At 36.9% G+C, this 19,077-nt stretch overlaps 2 protein-coding genes across 6 annotated transcripts in view; one reads left to right on the forward strand and one right to left on the reverse strand.

Moving 5' to 3' along the window:
• The window catches only part of smarca1 (SWI/SNF related, matrix associated, actin dependent regulator of chromatin, subfamily a, member 1), a 103,304-nt gene that overhangs the window by 82,503 nt on the left and 1,724 nt on the right, over nt 1–19,077 (reverse strand). For 2 of the 5 annotated variants that reach the window (XM_058775143.1, XM_058775142.1), the window contains exon 1: nt 82–348. The exons of 1 other annotated variant lie outside the window; for it this stretch is intronic. In XM_058775143.1, coding sequence (XP_058631126.1) covers nt 82–312 — 231 coding nt within the window. In that variant the 5' untranslated portion in view covers nt 313–348. 2 more of the 5 variants (XM_058775144.1, XM_058775146.1) reach the window with 2 other exon arrangements.
• LOC131540397 (GRB2-associated-binding protein 3-like) lies at nt 2,205–14,134 on the forward strand. Its single transcript, XM_058775160.1, has 3 exons — nt 2,205–2,331; nt 12,454–12,757; nt 14,063–14,134. The coding sequence occupies exons 1-3, from the start codon at nt 2,260–2,262 to the stop codon at nt 14,119–14,121; spliced, it is 435 nt and encodes a 144-aa protein (XP_058631143.1). The 5' UTR covers nt 2,205–2,259; the 3' UTR covers nt 14,122–14,134.

Raw genomic sequence — 19,077 nt, forward strand, 5'->3', positions numbered from 1 at the left:
TATATAAGGTCAAATAAAGCCAGAATGCCACCAGAGTCATTTCAACTGACAGTAACAGTGAGCATGTGAGTGTTTATTTACGTATGTTTGCATATAGTTGTTGATGTCGATCAGACATGCGTTCCGTCTGTGGCTGCACGAAGAGTGGCGCAACTCTGCATGCAAATCTGTCAAAGCCACAAAAACATGCTCTGAAACACTGAGTAATAAACATCTAAAGCTCTGCAGATGTGAACTGAACTCCGCCTTCCCGCCATGTTCCGTTCCCCCCAAACGCAGATGAACTGGAAACTTCTGCATCCTGCTTCTCATGTCCGTCTGCTACACGCATTCTGTACTTCTCTTTCTCTTTACCTCTTCCGCCTCCGCGTGCGCCTCTCGAGAAGTAGACGGTAGCTCTTCGTCCGACATGTTGGTTAATGTACGAAGCTTTTCATGAGTTACTGGTGAGCAGACAGTAAGTTATAAAGCATAATTTTGGTGTATGCGTCATGACAGGACCTTACAGTCACGGCGCGCGCACACGCCCCTTTTAGAGCTTCATACCAAATCTCGCGAGAACAGAGTGATCCATTGCCGCTTTCAGAGTTGTACACTAGATCTCGCGATATTATCAAATGCTCAAAAATGGGCAACTGTCAAACAGAAACCACTGAGACACAAAGCAGAAAAATCAAATGTATCATATTGTTGTTGTTTTTTGGTTTTTTTAAATGTCTCAGCTTAAACTAAATGCCCTGCTATTGTAAGGTGACCAGATTAGTATTGATATGATCTATTAATTAAAAAACGTGAATAACAACACATCGTATGTTTTTCAGTTGTTGTGGGTTCCTTAAACTATTATTATGCATAATGATTATTATGATGTTTCGGGTCAAATGACCCTAACCGGTTTTAATACAATTTCATCAAAAACAAAACGAAAGATACCATATGATAAATCAAATAAAAGTATATTTAAATTTTTATAGGCTATATATATATACGGTATATATATATATATATATATATATATATATATATATATATATATATATACATATATATATATATATATATATATTTATTTATTTTTTTGGTGTTCAAGTGGTTGTCAAGCCTTTTTTTTTTTTTTTTACAAGGATCCCCACTGACCACAACAAATATCTCATGACTTTTCCAGCTAGACATAGAAACTAGAAAAAAAAAAAAAAAATATATATATATATATATATATATATATATATATTCATAAAATGCCCGTATTTTTCAAGACATTATGAAACCTTTCATTTAATATTAATTTATTTATTTATTATTTATGTGTTTATTTGTTTGTTTGTATATTGGCTTATTTTTAATGCTTGTTGTCTACCATTTTGTCATCTTGAGGCACCCTTAGAAGTGTACTGAGACCCCCTAGTGGGCCCCCGGCCCTCTGGTTGAGAACCACTGCTGTATATAGTAATTACAACTTTATTAATTTTTAAAATGTTATTTTATGTTTGTGCTTTTGGAAGTTATGTTGATTGTATATAGGGGAGCATAAAAGGTAGTAATATTAATAAAATATTTTATGCCAAAAAAGTATTTTGATATAGATAATGGTCACTAGATGGCAGACAGAGACCACAGCATTTCCTCATGCAGCACAACCTGCTTCTTCCCATAATGTGCAGATAGGAAAAAATAATGGGAGTTTCACCTGAAAAATATTTGTAGGACTGATAATGGTGGCATGCATAACAAATCAGTGTTAAAAAGTTTGAAATAATTCACCATTTTTAATTTTCCGCCTCCCTCCTTCCCTCTTTCTTTCTCTAAGGCTCCAACAACAGATGGCCTAGTAAACCAGTTAAAATTCCCCTCACAGCATTTTCCAAACTGACCTTGGGTTTTCTCACATACACATACACACAAGGTCATGTGCTGGTTTGTTACAAGATACTGGAGGGAGGAACATCTTTTTCTTCCTCCACCCAGAATACACACATACACATACACACACGCAGACGGTTCGCTTGTACATACATGTCTTCTCAAAGATCACATACAAATACAAAAACACACACGCTCTCTCCTCCCACCCGCTGTTTGTTCCTCCTCTCTCTCTCTCTCTCTCTCTCGCTCCTTCTCTCACTCTGTCCCTGGTCGATGCTGCGAGTTCCTCCTCTCCGTGTTTGGGGGGTTGAACACAGGATTCTCTCTGCCTTCCTCTCAGTCTGCAATCAGCAACGCACACACACACACACACGCACACAGACAGACGCAGCAGCTATGAGCGCAGACGATGTGGTGTGCACAGGATGGCTCATAAAATCCCCTCCGGAGAAGAAGCTAAAGAGATTTGTGAGTAAAAGTCTTGTGTGTCTGTGTGTGTGATGTGTTCAGCATTAGAAGCGGGTACTGCAGTATAATGATCAGCTGTCAGTTCATGTTCTCTGTGTTTTATAACACACCTGTGTTTCTCTGTGCTGCACGGTTGCATTTTCATACATACTAAGTGCTGACCTATGCCTTGTAACTATGGCTTACACTTGCACTTTCTCTGCTGCTTTCTATCACTGTCAGTGTTTTATACTTGGCTCTGCTTGGCTGCATTTTAATTTCTGGTGCCTGTGGACTTTAGATCGTTGTTATGCGATGCTTTACACATGCTAATTCTTTCTCAGCTGTGTTTGTGCAGCATTTGTGTGCCTTCTCGCACGTGGCTGTGCTGCTTTGCATTGGCTCATGCCTGTGTCAAATTCAGTGCTGTGCTTTGTGACAAAGCAGTTTTACCTGTGCTGTACTGTATGACTCTGTCATGGAATGCATCTCAAATTCTCGATTTCTTGTACAAAACTGGATATTGCATTTTATTTTAGTATGTAAGTGACAGAGCACTGCAGTCTGTTTGTTATTTGTCTACTGCAGAAATGCAGAGCACATATTTTGTTGTCCATTGCCATTCCTGTGTTTGATGTTCCTTCCTCATTTCTTTTAGCATGCAATCTGTTTATGTTTATTGTGCTTAATTGTGCAAGTGTTTCACTGTGCTCAGCTTTCATTTCACCCTGTGTTTTCATCTGTCAGACCAGAAGCTGTCCGAGCAAATGCTACTTGTATTGTTGTGATGTTTGCTATACATGTAAACAGGAAACTGTTTAAAACAGGAACTATTAAAGTAAAACTGGAACAGTTTAAAACTGAAACAGCCTAACTGTGTTCTCTTTTTACTGTGTTAAGTGTCGTTGTATAATCTGTTGACCTCCGTTTTGTTGTAAACGGGGATGAGTGGTATGTCATGGTAATCCTATTAACAGTATACAGTCCAGTTAACAACAAGAATGATAACTATAACCATATTAGCACCCACACCAATGGATGACAACTGTCCAGATTCTGTTTATTATCTGTTTATGTCGTCTTTAAATCCTTAAGCTCATTCATGTTGGGTGAATTTTGATTTTTTGAATCATTCAGCCCAACAACAACAACAAAAATAATGAAGTCATCTAGACACACTAAGGATGACAACTATAACCTGGCTATAACTGTAACGTTTTAATAATCGCTCTAGTTCTGTGAGAATAGGGATGTCCTATCCAGAGCTATCCAGAGCACACAAGGGAACAAATATAGTTGGAATCTCTTTCTGAGCATTTCTTTCACCTGATGAAGGATAAAAACAGTCCTGACTTTAAATAGCTTAAGCATGTAAAGCAGCAGATGATATACAGTAACTGCAGAATGCACTTTCTATAAACCCTACTTAATAGTTTGTTGGTGCGGACATTAACATAGTTACCATTATAGTTATTGTTCTTGGTGTGAACAAGCTTTAACTGTGATGCGGACTTCCCTGTTCTCATAGAATTAGAATGATAACTTCATGGTTATAGTTATCGTCCTTGGTGTGAACGAAAATTAAATTCTAAAATTAAGATTAAGCATTCAATCATTAGTCATATCACAGCATCATGCAAGTATAGTATTTTTATTTTAATATCACTAAAATATATTATAGTTTTTGTTAGTTTTAATTTCAGTTCAAGTTTAGTAATGTTGTTTTATCTTTATTAATAGTTTTTGTTTTTCTTTATCTCTAAATAATTTGTATTAATTTTTTTATGTCAGTGTTAGTTGTTTTAATTCTAAATGAAAATGAGAAATGCTGGCTTGGCAACTAGCTGAAACAAGTTTAGGTTTTTGATAAGTGCATTTTTTTTATTTCAGTTTGTTTATTTTATTTCATGTAACGAAATGCTTTTTTATTGTTTTAGTTTTAGTTAACTACAATAACCATAACACCTTGTTTAGGCTAATATGTAAATGAATAAAGGAGATATATTTTAGGTGCTGGGTTTGGTCACCGTTTCTTTTAAGTTGTTCATCCTTTTTAATCACCTTTTTGCTTTTTTTTTTGTAATTTACTTAGTCTTTTGGCATGACAAATGAAGTTTTAACAGCACAACTATTTCATGTAGTCTCTTAATTAATTGGAGGAAATCACTCCCAAAACTGAAGTTTTAGGTGAAATATAGCATGTCAAACTTAAGTGCACTGCTGACATGTCATGTCAACTAGCCATTAACTAATCTTTTAAGCTTTCTTTGTCACTAATTTGGCTAAATGCATTACTGAGTTCATATTTTCCTTGTTAATACACGTAATTCGCAATCGTAAAGCAGCCTTTCCAAAAGCAATATTATTCAAAAGTCGATTTATATACAAAAGAATACTGTGCTACTCTAATTAAAACCTGATTAGACATTCAGAGACACTGTCGATTTAGTCCTCTGCGTGGAAGTGGAGGTCTCAGTTGTTTGGTAGAAGAGGAAGGGAGGACCACCAGTCATAAGATGTGTGTTCAAATTGTCAGTCTGACACCACAAACATGCTCTCTCTCACTCACCCCTCGCTCTCTTTCGCTCTGTTTTTGTGAAATTTGGGTGTGTTGCAAAACATGGGAAGTGTAGTGTGCCAGGCAGTTGAGAGTGACCCTGCATTCAGAAATGAGCTGTGCTATCAGAGACCACACAGGCAAAAGTGGCTTGACTGCTATTAGTTAGGAGGTGTAACCCGGTGACTGACAAATAGTGAGTGTAAACAAGTGTGCCTGTAGTCTGTGTTTGTGCTCATGTGCGTGTCATAGTAAATAGTTTAAGGCACTGCATGAAGAGCAAGCAAACGCTTTCACTTGCTCACTCGCTCGCTCTTTCTCTCTAGCTCTCTCTCTTTCTCTGGTTTTGTGGCTTCATCTGATAGTAAAATAGGAAGGAGTGTAGTGTGTGTTGTGTGCTACCAGTGTGATCTTTTTCTTTCTTTCTTTCTTTCTTTCTTTGAACATTCTTCCACATTTTAGCTTAAAAAATATTATTTAAGGAGCTGTGACAGGTCACTATTTCCTTGAAGTGTTTCTCTATTTTTAATCATCCTTGAGCTTAAATCTAACATTTTAACATTATTTTTATTTTAATAATATTGCATGTAGTCTTTCTGCATGCACGATAATTATATAATTGTTTTAGATTAAGTATATTAAGTCACACTGCAGGATACTGCTACCACTTCATACACTTTGATCTTAAATACCTTTATTTAACTAAGACACAACATTTTAGCCTTAAAATTTTTAACTGTATAATACTATATAATTTCGAGGTACACAAGAAAAAGATCTGTAGAAAGCACAAAGCATTTTCTTTAACCCTAAAATAAAATATGTATCTGTAAAACAAAAATAACAAGTCATTCAAAATTCAGGTGAAACACCTGAAAAATCATAAAGGAAAATTCTTCTATATTAACATAGTACATACAGTATATATATATATATATATATATATATATATATATATATATATTTATATACATACGCATATGCACAGCATGACAGCGAGTGTGGTTTTGCTTACCACATTTCAATAAAAAAAAGAAGTTAATGCTGAGTAACTTCCATAGAGGCGTACTTTCCACGTTGTTTTTTCCGTCAACATAAATAGTTCCAAACAAAGCAGCAGAACTGCTGTGTTTCATAGCAACACAAAACAGAGCCGGCTCTGAGGTGATGTTTCCTTCCTGAATGAATCAACGTTTTTGAACTAATCATTTGAGTAAATGATTCAGTGACTCGCTCACAAAGACAGTCACTTGTTCGTTCCTAAATGAATTTGTGTTTTTTAACAAATTGGTTGAATAAATGCTACAATGATTCACTAAAACAATCACTTGTCGACACCTACTGCGGAATGATGTAATATGCAGAAAGAGTTACTTTACTTTTAACGTAAGAGCAGGTGTGGACATTTGTATGATTGATTTGATTTGATTTATACCAGTGGATCTCAAAATGTTTGACTGGACTGTGATTAATCATGATTAATCGCAAATTTAAAATACTAGGATTTACCTGTAAATGTGTTGAAGTAATGCATGACAAACTAGTTTAAGGAAACAGAACCTTTCACACCTCCGCCAGGTATGAGACATAATCCTTATTATTCTTTTATCATTATTCTTTTGTTTTTACTCAGCCATTATTAGCCTTTATACTGCAATAAAAGGTTTACCGAGCCACATCGCTTCAATCCCAGTATACATTTACCCAGCTATTATCAAAAATATTTCTAAATAAATACAACAAAACATTTCTTGCGACCTTACGTGAAGTATTATGACAAAATGCATTATGAAGAAGAATTGGACCTGTTCTGCAGGTGCATTAGAACTAATATTAGCATCATGCTTCATAAGACAATTTATGAGATTAATAGCACACTTTTACTCAGAACTCACTTCAAACTACCATCGAGTGTTTGTAATGACTTCCTTTTACGATCACATGTGGAATTTGGTCGTTTACTGTTGTTAAAATATGCTATTTATAGCCTTTTATATCGCTGCACAAATTAGCATTTCAGATGGACACATTAACCTCAAGAAAATCACATACAAATATCCTATCATAATTGTGTGTTTATTATCTCATATAATCTATAGTGGCTGTTGTCATGTTTATTTCTGCTGTGTAAAAGCCTTAACATGTATGCTCTGGCTGAAACTCACGTTGCTTGTGATGTTACAACCGTCTCTCCGTTCTTAAGTTGCCAGGTATACATTCCAAGTATAATACACATTAGTAAAAGGATCTATTTTCATTTTTATGCGTCTATATACACTTTGGGTGGCCGCTGTACATTATAAAAGTAGCCCAAAAAAACGTAACCCACCACTCTGTAATTTTTTCCCGCGACTGTATTTTCAAAATAAACCACTTGTGCCGCGACCCTGGCAACGCTGGCTTGCTGTAGCCTCATCAACCTTCCACGCTGCAATGACGGGAAGAAGCTGGGGTCAAACCTTATCAAACGATTAATTTATATTAAAAAAAATATTAACGCATTCAATTTTTTTTATTAATCGCATGCGTTAACGTTGACACCCCTAATTTTAAGTCATCTTGAGGCCCCCTTGGAAGTTTGTTGAGGCCCCATAGTGGGCCCTGGCCCCTGGCTGAGAACAAATGATTTATACTGTTATGCCGGGTCAGAAAGTATTGAGGGACTGTGTCAAAAACGTCACCAAAATTAATACATACACCCACAAAATTCTTGTGTTCAAGATATCAAAATATCAAGTGCTTGATAGTATACGTGCTTAAATGTATGAGATGTGGATTTTTATATTATAATATGATATAATTAAGCAATATCGCAAGAGAGCTGTTTTGAAAAAATAAAATAAAATAAAAACATTCAGTAAACAATTTCTAACATTACTTTCAACATTATTTATGCTTTTGTAATTGTACAAATTCAGATGCAGCTTCTGTGCCACCACTGCAGTGCAAAGATGAATTTTGTTGTTAGAGATTTCATTTGATTGGTAACAGCTCTGTAAGTGTCATATTATTGTAATTAATGATTAAAAATAAGGCATTTCTCAGGCAGTAAATGTGGATACTTTAGATGAATTTGAGCAATGCTGGTCTGGTCTTGGTCTTGGTCTTGGTCTTGTCTTGGTCTCAACACACAATTGTCTTGGTCTCGACTTGGTCTCGGATTAGGTGGTCTTGACTACAATACTACTACATACTAGTTTTTGTTATCATATTATTTTAAAGTATTATAATCATAAACACTGGTTTGTGACCATTTTTTTACAGTTTACTGCACTGTTATTCTTACAGTTATTTACTTAAAGGCTAATAATTCGAAAGACTCAAACATTCAAGCTTAAATAAGATGGACATACGGCCTATAAGTACAAAAATCATCAAGACTATTGTTACTTGTTTGCACAAAACATTAAGGGAAAAAGGTTACTCTTTACTCTTTGTTGTTTACATTAGGAAGAAAGCAAAACACATTGTTAAATGTTAGTTTGGATTCACATTTACTTATCTTCATCTAAAACTAACTATACAGACCAAACCACAGATACAGTATATGCTGCAAACACATGTAGACAAACCCTTAAAAACACACACATCTAAACATGATGGTGTTGTTTAACGCAGACAAACGTTCAGGCCATTTTCAGACTTCCCTTCTATGAGGGGTTCTGGGAAAACGTAGCTCTAGTTCCTCTCTTTGAGTAGAACATGCATGCATAAGAGGAAGAAAATATAACCATTCCAAAAGAAAGAATAGAGAGAAGGTCTTTGTTTGCGACAGAGGTAAATCAAGGCCATGGCCTGACCCTGCTGTTCTGAGCATGCCCAAAACAACGTGTGGTCTCTGACGAATTCTGTAGAAAAACAGTTCAGACACGGGAAGAGTAACGTATGTGTTTCTGTGAAATCCACAGACACACACACACATACACTCACATTAGTGACTCAATATGGAAGAATTGGTACACTCTTAAAAATAAAGGTGCTTAAAAGGTTTTTCACAGCGATGCCATAGAAGAGCAATTTTTGGTTCCACAAAGAACCATTCAGTCAAAGGTTCTTTAAAGAACCATCTTTTTCTTACATTTTTATCATCTGAAGAACCTTCTTTCACCACAAAAAGAACATTTTGTCACACAGAACGGTTCTTCAGATGTTAATGGTTCCTTATGGAATCATTTAGACAAAAAGGTTCTTCTATGGCATCGTGAAGCACCTTTATTTTTAAAAGTGTAACTGTGTTTTAATCAGTGCCTGGTGGTTTGTGCTTTGTAACTTTCCATATACATTCAAGCCTGTTTCAAATGGAGTTTTTGACAGTACAGCAGTGCTTAGGAAAATTGCTTAGGTTTCAGGGTAAAATATGCATGTCTCTATCATAAAAACCTGGAAGATGGAGACTTTCGCCTTGCAAGCAGCATTTAAGCAAAAACAGTTCTACATTTCCTTTATACTGTATATTCTGTGTATGCGTTAGTGAGGTGTGATTACAGTAAAAGAGTAGAAATAGCCACAAACACTTCCTTAAAAGTAAAGTCTATATTTATAATTGATCTGCAATGTCAGTTTATTTCCGTGTAATAACACTTACAGTATATATGAAAAGGTTCAGAATTGATTGAAATGTGGTAAAATGGACACACTCAGCTGAAAGCATGAGCGTAAAAGCCATAATACCTTGTTATTATTATTATTATCCTCCTTTTTCAGCCAGTGATCACTGTCTCTTTTTGTTGTTTTGTTTCATGGAAAAGAAACAGCTTTTTTTTAAATTCCTTTAGTGTTTGACAGGAAAAAGTTATATGTTTGGAGCAACTTGATTTTCAGATTAAAGCAAATGATCTATTGAAGTGTGACTCCCAACATTTTTTGGATGTTGCATTCAAAGTCATCATCTTAAAAATCTGAGGTGTCACATGCCCCCTGTATTTTAATAGGCATGGCACTCCTGGAAGTACTGTAAGTGTACTATAAGTCACTTTTTAATAAAAATTTATGCTGTAAAACCAAAGTAAATGGAGAAGTCTTTTCTGGCCTATTCTTGCTTAATCTGGCTCTCAGGACTCAAGTCAGCACTTAGTCTGGATCTCAGAGAAGAGGAAGAGAGTTTGTCTTTTGACGCTAGAGGTATAGAAATCCTGCAGCTCTGCAGCTTTCTTTCCCATCATGCATTTGTTTGGATCATATTAGGCATCTGAAAAAACAACCTCAAGGGAGGAAGTCAGGGTTTTCCTGATGATACAAGTGCAAGACTGTGGCCTTTTTTTTTCTTTTTTTTTATAATGAAATGAACATAAATAGAGAAACGTTCAGAAAACTTGTTTCTCAAGAGATCTTAATGACACTCCCCTGCTGGTGAGTTAATTAGATTAAATTCTTAGATGCCTGTGTGAGACGTCTTTACCGTCAGGTGTTGTGTAACAGCTGATTGCTGTGGTGAAATCTTGGTTACACAAAGAAAACAGCAACTAAGTGAACAAAGACACTTTAACTTGAAACAACAGAAGTGAATGATGTCAGACAGAAGCAAAACAGAATGCACAAGTTGCTGATGGTTCCAGAAAATTCAGGATTGGAGCTGTTATGTTGAAAGGCCACACAAAACTGCTGAACTTTCTCTTCTTTGACTGCAATAACATTCTCAAGAATGGGAATAAGAATCCAGTCCAACTGGACTATAAGTTAGTGGCAATGACAGATGCTGTTTGGGTTTTAGGTGCCGCATCTGATGGTCAGTTTGGCTTTCTAACTTCACCTTACTGACATAAATCAATTCCTAAATTGTGTTCAGACTGAATATGTCACCATTCAAAATGTATATAACATGTTTGACATTGGCATTAAACAGAACACTCTCTGTGATATCAATTTATCAAAGATAATATACTGTATACACACTGTATATGTGTTTATGTTAAATTACAAATAATAGTTTTAATTTAGTTTTTTGTTTTGTTTTTTCTTATCTTGGCTAGGACAGTAAAGTGAACAACTGGTTCCCCCTCAAAAAATTGCATGGTGCCCCTACTTTATTTGGGTTATTGTATTATCTTCCCTAATAAGAAAAAGATGGGGAAAAATAGAAAAAGAGCAAAAAGGAGAGAGAAACTATATGAGTAAACTGGGGACTACAAAGGAACTGCCACTTTCTCTTTATTCCCTGTCACGTCTTTCCTGAGTAAAGTATTTCTGCAGTAGTTTCTGTTACATCATTGAAAATGGAAAGAAGAATTCTCTGAAAGACATATTTCCAGATTTCACCTGAGGCAGGTACTGCTTGCACTTAATAGAACAAAAAGAAAAACACACTTAAAATAACACATAATACAATGTATAATAATCAGACATAATGACCTAATAAGCGAAAGTATATGCATTTACCTCATAAGGTAAAATTAACCTAATTACCTCATGATGTCATAATAACCTAATATATTTTTAATGGAATAACAACTTAATACATCTAATAACCATGTTTTTGCAACTGATTACAGCACAGAAACTGGATTTCTAGTTACTGCTAAAGCCAGGAGATTTATACTGATTGACTTGGTGTGTGAGTGTTGATTATTTACTTCTTGTAACCGAATGAGCACCTTGTTTCTGCTCTGAGAGATTAATCTGTGTGTGTTTCTTAGGAAGTAAGTTTGTAAGTCATCTTACTGCAGACCACACCCTGCCCAGTTTAGACAGAAGTTTATCTGTAAGTTTGTTCTCGCATGTACACTAGCCTTGCCACAGTCACACTCGGTATGGGAGGACACCAGTGTGACATTTTATACTGGGTAACAAAGGGAAATCATATGAATCAAACGCCGCAAATGTATCAATCTAGACCCATTCTAAGACAATTTCTGCAATGACTGAACTCTTGAAATGATCACCGTTTACTTTTATTAAAATTTCATCTACTGCTCTTTGAGTTTCATTTTCACTTTTAGTCAAAATAAATCAAGCTGTTTTCATTATTGAGCAATGAAATTGGCTCCTCAGTTGGTTTGAACACAGACACAGCATGGTGTGAAAAATATGACATTGGGGCGAGACTGATTTGTAATTATATATTCATTTGTAATTATATATCATTTGTAATAATTATCCGTTTATTAACATTATCCAATAGCCAGCCTTAGTGACATCAGTGGAAAAGTACAGAGGACATTAGTATATTTTGATCAGTGTAGTTTTAGTATTATTTATATACTATTAGAGTATTTATTAAAATGTTGAATTATCTTTTATTTTTATATTTTCAGTTTTATTTTTATTTTTTTATTATTTTTTAAGCTTTAATTTATCCAAATTTCAGTTTTAGTACCTTAGCTTCACTTAAACCTTAGTTAACTAAACTGACTTTGAATTATTCAAGTTTATAAAGACAAATATTTATTTTATCTAATAATGTATACAGGTGAATTAAAAATATCAATAATATATCAAAATAATACCAATCAAGACCAAAATGTGTCAAGATCTAAACAGGGGCAAATGAAAACAAGAAGACTTTTTGACTCGAGTCCATCCTGCAGAACAATGTTCATCTAATTCTGTTCCTCTCTCTGTCTCTCGCTCTCTGTCCCTTTCTCTCTCAGTCATGGCGAAAGCGATGGTTTGTTTTGCGGAGGGGTCGGATGAGCGGGAATCCTGATGTTTTGGAATATTACCGTAGCAAGAGTTCCCGAAAACCAATCAGAACCATCGACCTGCAGGAGTGCGAGGTCACCATCGAGGCAGAGGTGCGGCCCACTAAACGCCAGTATCAGAATCAGCACCTGTTTGTGGTCAAGACCGCCACGCGCATCTTTTACCTGCTGGCCAAAACAGCAGAAGAGATGAACATCTGGGTACAGAACATTGGACAGATTTGCACATTTGGAGGACTGAACAGACATGCAGGTGAGGAGGTTTACTATAGAAGTTTTACTTTGTTTTTAAGTCTTGGGTATGACATGCTCAGCAGCTGATAAATTGTAGCCTCTGATAAAGTTCTAATAGTGTCAGAAATGCCGGGTTGCAGTCATTTTGCTTTCCCTTTACATTATCATCATACTATTGAAACCATTTCACGATTTCACTGCGTTCACACCTGACTCCAGCAGTGATGGGAATAACGGTGTTATAAATAAACGGCGTTATTTTTTTCAGTAACGAGTAATCAAACGATTTACTGTTTCCCCCGTTACAACGCCGTTACCGTTACTGACAATAAAATGTGGCGTTACTATATTATATTATTAGAATTACATTTTTCAGTTCATCTGAATGGATGCGCAGTGTAGCTGTATTTGACGTACCGTAAACTCTAGTGTGAAGCGCACGACTCGCCGTCGCTTTCTCTCACATACACGCACGCAAAGAAAGATACAGATCAAGAGAGTCTTTCATAACATGCAGAATTGACGCGCTACATGTAAACGATATTCCTGTCAAAATAACGGAGTTCCTGTGGAATTCTTCAGCTTTTAAGAACTGCCGGGTTCTCTGGTAGTGGGCGGAACTAATGCGCAAAAGACAATCTCATTGGCTGGGGATCACCATGATACACTTTTTTAGGATCCTTTGATGTATATAAAGTTTAAAAGAATAGAAAAAAGAAATTGTAAAATAAAAATAATAAAGTCTTTACTGTCACTTTTGATTGATTGAATGCATTCGTGCTGGATAAAAAGTATTAATTCTTTAAGAAAAAAAATATTTCTGAGTGATCATAAACACTTTTATATGTGCATTTTAGAAATAAATAACAGAAAAAAGGTAAGAATTTTTGTACCATAGCAAGTGGCAGGCGATAGGACAAACTGGAATAACAACTAAAAGTCTAACTAAAAACAAAAGCATCTCAAAATAAAATTCTTAGAACTAAAATGATTTAACCTTTCTTTGCAGTAAACATGTCGTTAATAAATACAAACCGAATATGCACATGGGTTTACGAGAAAGGAAAGTGCTACAGATAAAACAGGAAAAACCATGAGCCTACGATCAGCCCTTTCACCACCATCAGATCCCTGCATTAACCTAAAGATTCAATTTTAAAATGAATAAACCTAGTCTGGGAAATAATTAACCATAGGATGTTTCTCCAGAGAGAGATGCAGAGACTGAGAGATGCAGACAGAATCCGTGACGCTGTAATCTAGGCGAAGTCTTATTTTAATATTCTGTTCCATTCCTCCATCTCTCTTCCTCTCTTTCGAATAGTCTGCAGAGCAACAGCTGCGTCACAGAGGAGCGTTCAGACACACACACGTCTGTCATAACAGACACTCTCAAGTACGTAGCATCCCATATATTTAACTAACAGCAAACAGCCAGTGTCACGATCTGTGTCCACAGCACTATCACAGCAAGAAAACGTATTTTTGTTAAAGCTGGAACAATAATTAGTGTAAGACACATGGGGAAATGTCAGCAGTTAGAGTGGCTAATGTGATATACCAAACACAGAGAGTGAGAGAAACCACAAGTTACACATTACTTGGAATGATAACAGAAAGATGAGTGATACAGCAGCCGGGAGGGTTTCAGACAAACATGCTCATGGTTACTGTTTAATACACAACACGCTGGACGGTTGCGCACGCCTCTAAACAACTGTGAAAGATAAAGCGAGTAAACAACAGGCACATCTATGCCCTTTTCCCCACACACATGGACAGGTGTAAAATGCCATTTTTCTTCATGTTGTTTAAGTCTTAAGCCCCGTTCACACCAAGAACGATTACTATAAAGATAATGATATCCACACCAGCGAACGATATCGTCCATTTATTCTAAGCGCACGCTCATCTGCCACTTTAAATTCTTGAGCTCGTTAAATAGCAGGGTGGATTCTGATTGACTGTCAATGTTTGTATCGTTCATCAGCTGGAAAAAATCATTCTGGAAGTGATTCCAACGATATTGTTTCTCTGTGCCTTTATCGTTATAGTTATAGTGTGGACTCTGCTATTCTTTAATACTGAGAACGATTTTTAGAACTATATCTTTATCGTTATCTTTATCTTTATAGTTATCGTCCTTGGTGTGAACGGGCCTTTAGATGGAGGCCAGAGGTGACTATCAGACGTACTGTTGAAATAGCGAGTGTAGCTTTGGAGACGCAAAGTCTCGGGCGCTGCTTAGCAGCTAACCTCATTACAGTCCCCAGCAGGACTGGATCTCAGCTCTTTATTTACAGACAGACTCTTCTGCAGTGAGGCAGACGGACAGCAGGGTGAGAGAAGCACACAGCAGAGATTGTAGTCACACCTGGAGAGCCGCAGTTTCAGATCCTGCTTCAGGCCATGTGTCGAGACGCTCAGAAAACACGCTGGATAAAAACAGTGTGGGGTCCGGCTGCACCGAGGCTTCTGTGAACTTTTGTGAACTTAAATGTTGATTTCTGCCAGGGCCACAGGTTAAACATCACTGTTATGTCTCTTCTGTCACTCTGACCTGTCATCATAACAACCACTTGCTGTATATGTACTCTCCCTCTTACTATAACAACGTCTCAATGTGTCCCTCACTCTACCTGTCAATGACAACCGCTTACTGTATTTCTACTGTCACTGACCCATCACCATGACAACCACTCACTGTACCTCTGCTGTTGCTGACCCATCACTATGACAACCGCTCACTGCTCTCTCGCCTATCACCATGACAACCGCTCACTGTATCCCTACTCTCACTGACTTGTCACCATAACGACCGCTCACTGTATCTCTACTCTCACTGACCCATCACCATGACAGCCGCTCATTGTATCTCCGCTCTCACTGGCCCGTCACCATGACAACCACTCACTGTATCCCTACTCTCACTGACCGTCACCATGACAACCACTCACTGTATCCCTACTCTCACTGACCTGTCACCATAACAACCACTCACTGTATCTCTGCTCTCGCTGACCTGTCACCATGACAACCATTTACTCTATTTGTACTGTTCTCTGACCCCTATCACCATGACAACTGCTAACTACTTCTCTGTTCTCCTGAATCCCTTTGCCATGGCAACCTCAGACTGCAGGTGTAAAAACAGCTCTACATAATAATTAAAGGCGTCTCACTGCAGCCTTATAAAAGAAATGGTTCAAAAATCTTAAATCTACAATACAAATGCTGTGCAAAATCGTTTTGGGCCTACACATTTAAGTAAAATCCTATAGATGTTTACAGTAAATATAGGATCACAGAAATGAATACAACCACATGCCTGGTGCCTCTCAGAATTCTCTTCTGCCAGAAAGATTGTGAGTCATTGTCAGTTATTCAAGTGTTGGACACCCAATAGTAGGCTCTGCCAAAGAAGCAATGTTTACGTGAGCCCACACAATCCCCCTCAGATTAGCATGCTAGCTGCAACGTGATCAAAAGCCGGTTATCTACAACTGCTTTCCCACAACATTACCTCAGCATTACTCACAATGCCTTTCAAGCACCAGCAGGTTGAGCGAGATATCAGACGTCCAAACACTGAATCACCACTGGACACCGCTGTTTACGTGCAATTAAAACTATTTGGATTATTTCAAATTGCCTATTTAATTAACCTGCTCAACAATAACTCCCAAAATGAGAGATGTGTCACTCAAATTTCTTTCTCATAAGCAAACATAGATTTGACCATGGAAACGGCACAAAACTTTCCACAGTGACCTTTTTCTGCATTATTTCAACTCGGTTCCACCTTCCAAAAATATTTTTGCTTACTATTAAAAAGAGAAATGATTACACCCCAAAAATCAACCGTGAACGCGTCATGTGCTTCCAGCGAGTGTAGCAGGCATGAGCCTCACGTGTTCATCTGTGGGGCTGAGTGGTTTAGAAATGTCTGCCCACTGCTAATGCACTGTTGAGTATAAACAGGAAGAGAAAGAGATGTGTGTGTGTGTGTGTGTGTGTGTGTGTGTGTGTGTGTGTGGGTGGGTGGGGTGGGTTGTGGTGTGTGGGGGGCTGGAAGGGGGTGATTTGGTCTGCCACCTTCTGGAATTAAAGCTAAGGTACTTCACAAATGGAATTTGTGAAGTATAGCTACTGCACTTATTTTATTGGCATGTAAGATGAAACGTATTGATAATGTATAAACCAAATCTCTCTCTTTCTCTCTCTCTTCTTCTTTTTGACAGAATCAATGGACAGTCTTAATCGCACTCCCTCTTCCCAGCAGCCCTCTCCAGCACTCTCTCCTCATGTTTCTCTCGTGACCAATCAGGACACAGTTACCGTCGAAAACCACGATGTCCTAGACAGGCCCAGCGAATCAGAGATCAGCCCTCCACTTGACTACCTCTTTCTCTCTCAGTGTGAAACCGGCAAGAAGAGCATCGTCAGGCAAGGCCCACCCCGTTTCTTATGATCACACGTTGCAAAAATAATAATTATATGTTAATCTCAATACGGAAATGAGATTCATTCCATGTAGCGCCAGACTATCGGCTTTTCCTTTAATCTGATTTAATAAAGGTGACTGGGAGAATCAATGAGAATAGAAAATCTCTCACGCTTTTCGCCTCAGTGAAATCTTTTAATCTTGGTCACTGCAGCATATCACACTGTGATTAGATTCAAATAAAATCTTCAGCTACCTGCATGCAAAGTAGGGACGTAATGGTTTTATACAAATGCACAATGATTTTTGTAATGCAATTTTGTGTTGAATACTAAGGCATCATTGTGGAGGGTTATAGCTGAAAGAAACAACTATGCAGGTATATTACAGTTCAAAAGTTTGGGGTCGGTATGATTTTTCAGCGTTTTTGAAAGCTCTAATCCTCACCAGGACTGCATTAATTTTTTTCAAATAGAGTAAAAACAGTAATATTGTGAAATATTATTACAGGTTTTTTTATGTTTTATATTTTTGTATATTCTAAAACGTCATTCATTCTTGTGTTGGCAAAGTTGAATTTTCAGCAGCAGTTACTCCAGTCTTCAATGTCATATGATCCTTCAGAAATCATTCTAATATGCTGATGATTTGGTGCTTAAGAATCTTTTCTTATTATTATCACAGTTGGAAACAGTTGTGCTGCTTAATATTGTTGAGAAATCCTTTTCTTTTTTTCTTTTTACATTTTTTAAAATTTTTCTTTGATGAATAGAAATAACAGCTTGTATTTGAAATAGAAATATTTTGTAACATTACAAATATCTTTACCCTCACTTCTGACCAATTCATCCTTGCTGAATATTATTATTATTTATAATAATATTATTTCATTTCATGTTGACTGGTGTTTCAGAGACTTAAGAAAAAGTTTAATTTTTAACATACTTAATATGTGACATTACACTTGTTTATTTAGATTATGTCTTTCTAAGACAGTTCATGTGAAAGCAAATTTTAAATTTGTTATGCAAATGTGTGATTTCTAAATCATTCAGCACTCATTCAGCAGAGGAAGCCTGTGTAAAAAAAAAATAATAGTTTACTTATGACTCAACACCACACATTTTCCATATGCTTTCTCTGAACAAAAAATATTTTCCATAGAAGTTTTATTTTAAATAACATTATTTGGTTATTGTTTTGTGTGTGTGTATATGCTTATCTCTGTGTGTTTGTCCTTCCCTAGGTGTGACAGCATCTCTAACTCTGAACGCTCCTTTGAGCAGAGCTCGTCTGAGTACACAGAGGATGTGTTTAGCCCCACCCCACGCATAGACTCCTCCCCGTCCCCCTTCCTTTTGGATGGGGTGTCTGAGCCCCCATTCAGTGCCCCCTGTGGCCCGCTCTCTCTCTCCTCCTCCCTTTCGTCCTGCCTCTCATCTCCCATCTCTCTACGCCGGCCACCGGACATTTTCAGATTCGACCGGCCCTTCTACGGTACATCAGACCCACAGACGCCTCCTCCCCTCCCACCCAAACCTACACACCTGTCCGATCATCATAGTAATGAGGATACTAGCCGTAATCAGATGCAACCTGCTCTCCTCCCTCGCAGGACGTCACTTTCAGGAATAGACCACTTTAAGAGAGGTGAGAATGCACAAAAAAAAATTCTGCTGATTTGCAAGAAAAGACCTATTATTTAATTTGATGATGCTGATTTAAAAAAATCCATGAAATGTTCCATCACATAAGTTTTTTTTTTTTCTCACAAATGCACTTATCAAAATAACAAAAGCAGTCAAATGTCAAAAGTTTCAGGGTTTTTTTTTTTTTTTCTGATTTCTGTTTTTACAAAAAGTAGTATTCAAATGAGTGGGAAAATTTTCAAATGC

The sequence above is a fragment of the Onychostoma macrolepis genome, chromosome 05 (genome assembly GCF_012432095.1).
Source record: "Onychostoma macrolepis isolate SWU-2019 chromosome 05, ASM1243209v1, whole genome shotgun sequence".
NCBI lineage: Eukaryota > Metazoa > Chordata > Actinopteri > Cypriniformes > Cyprinidae > Onychostoma > Onychostoma macrolepis.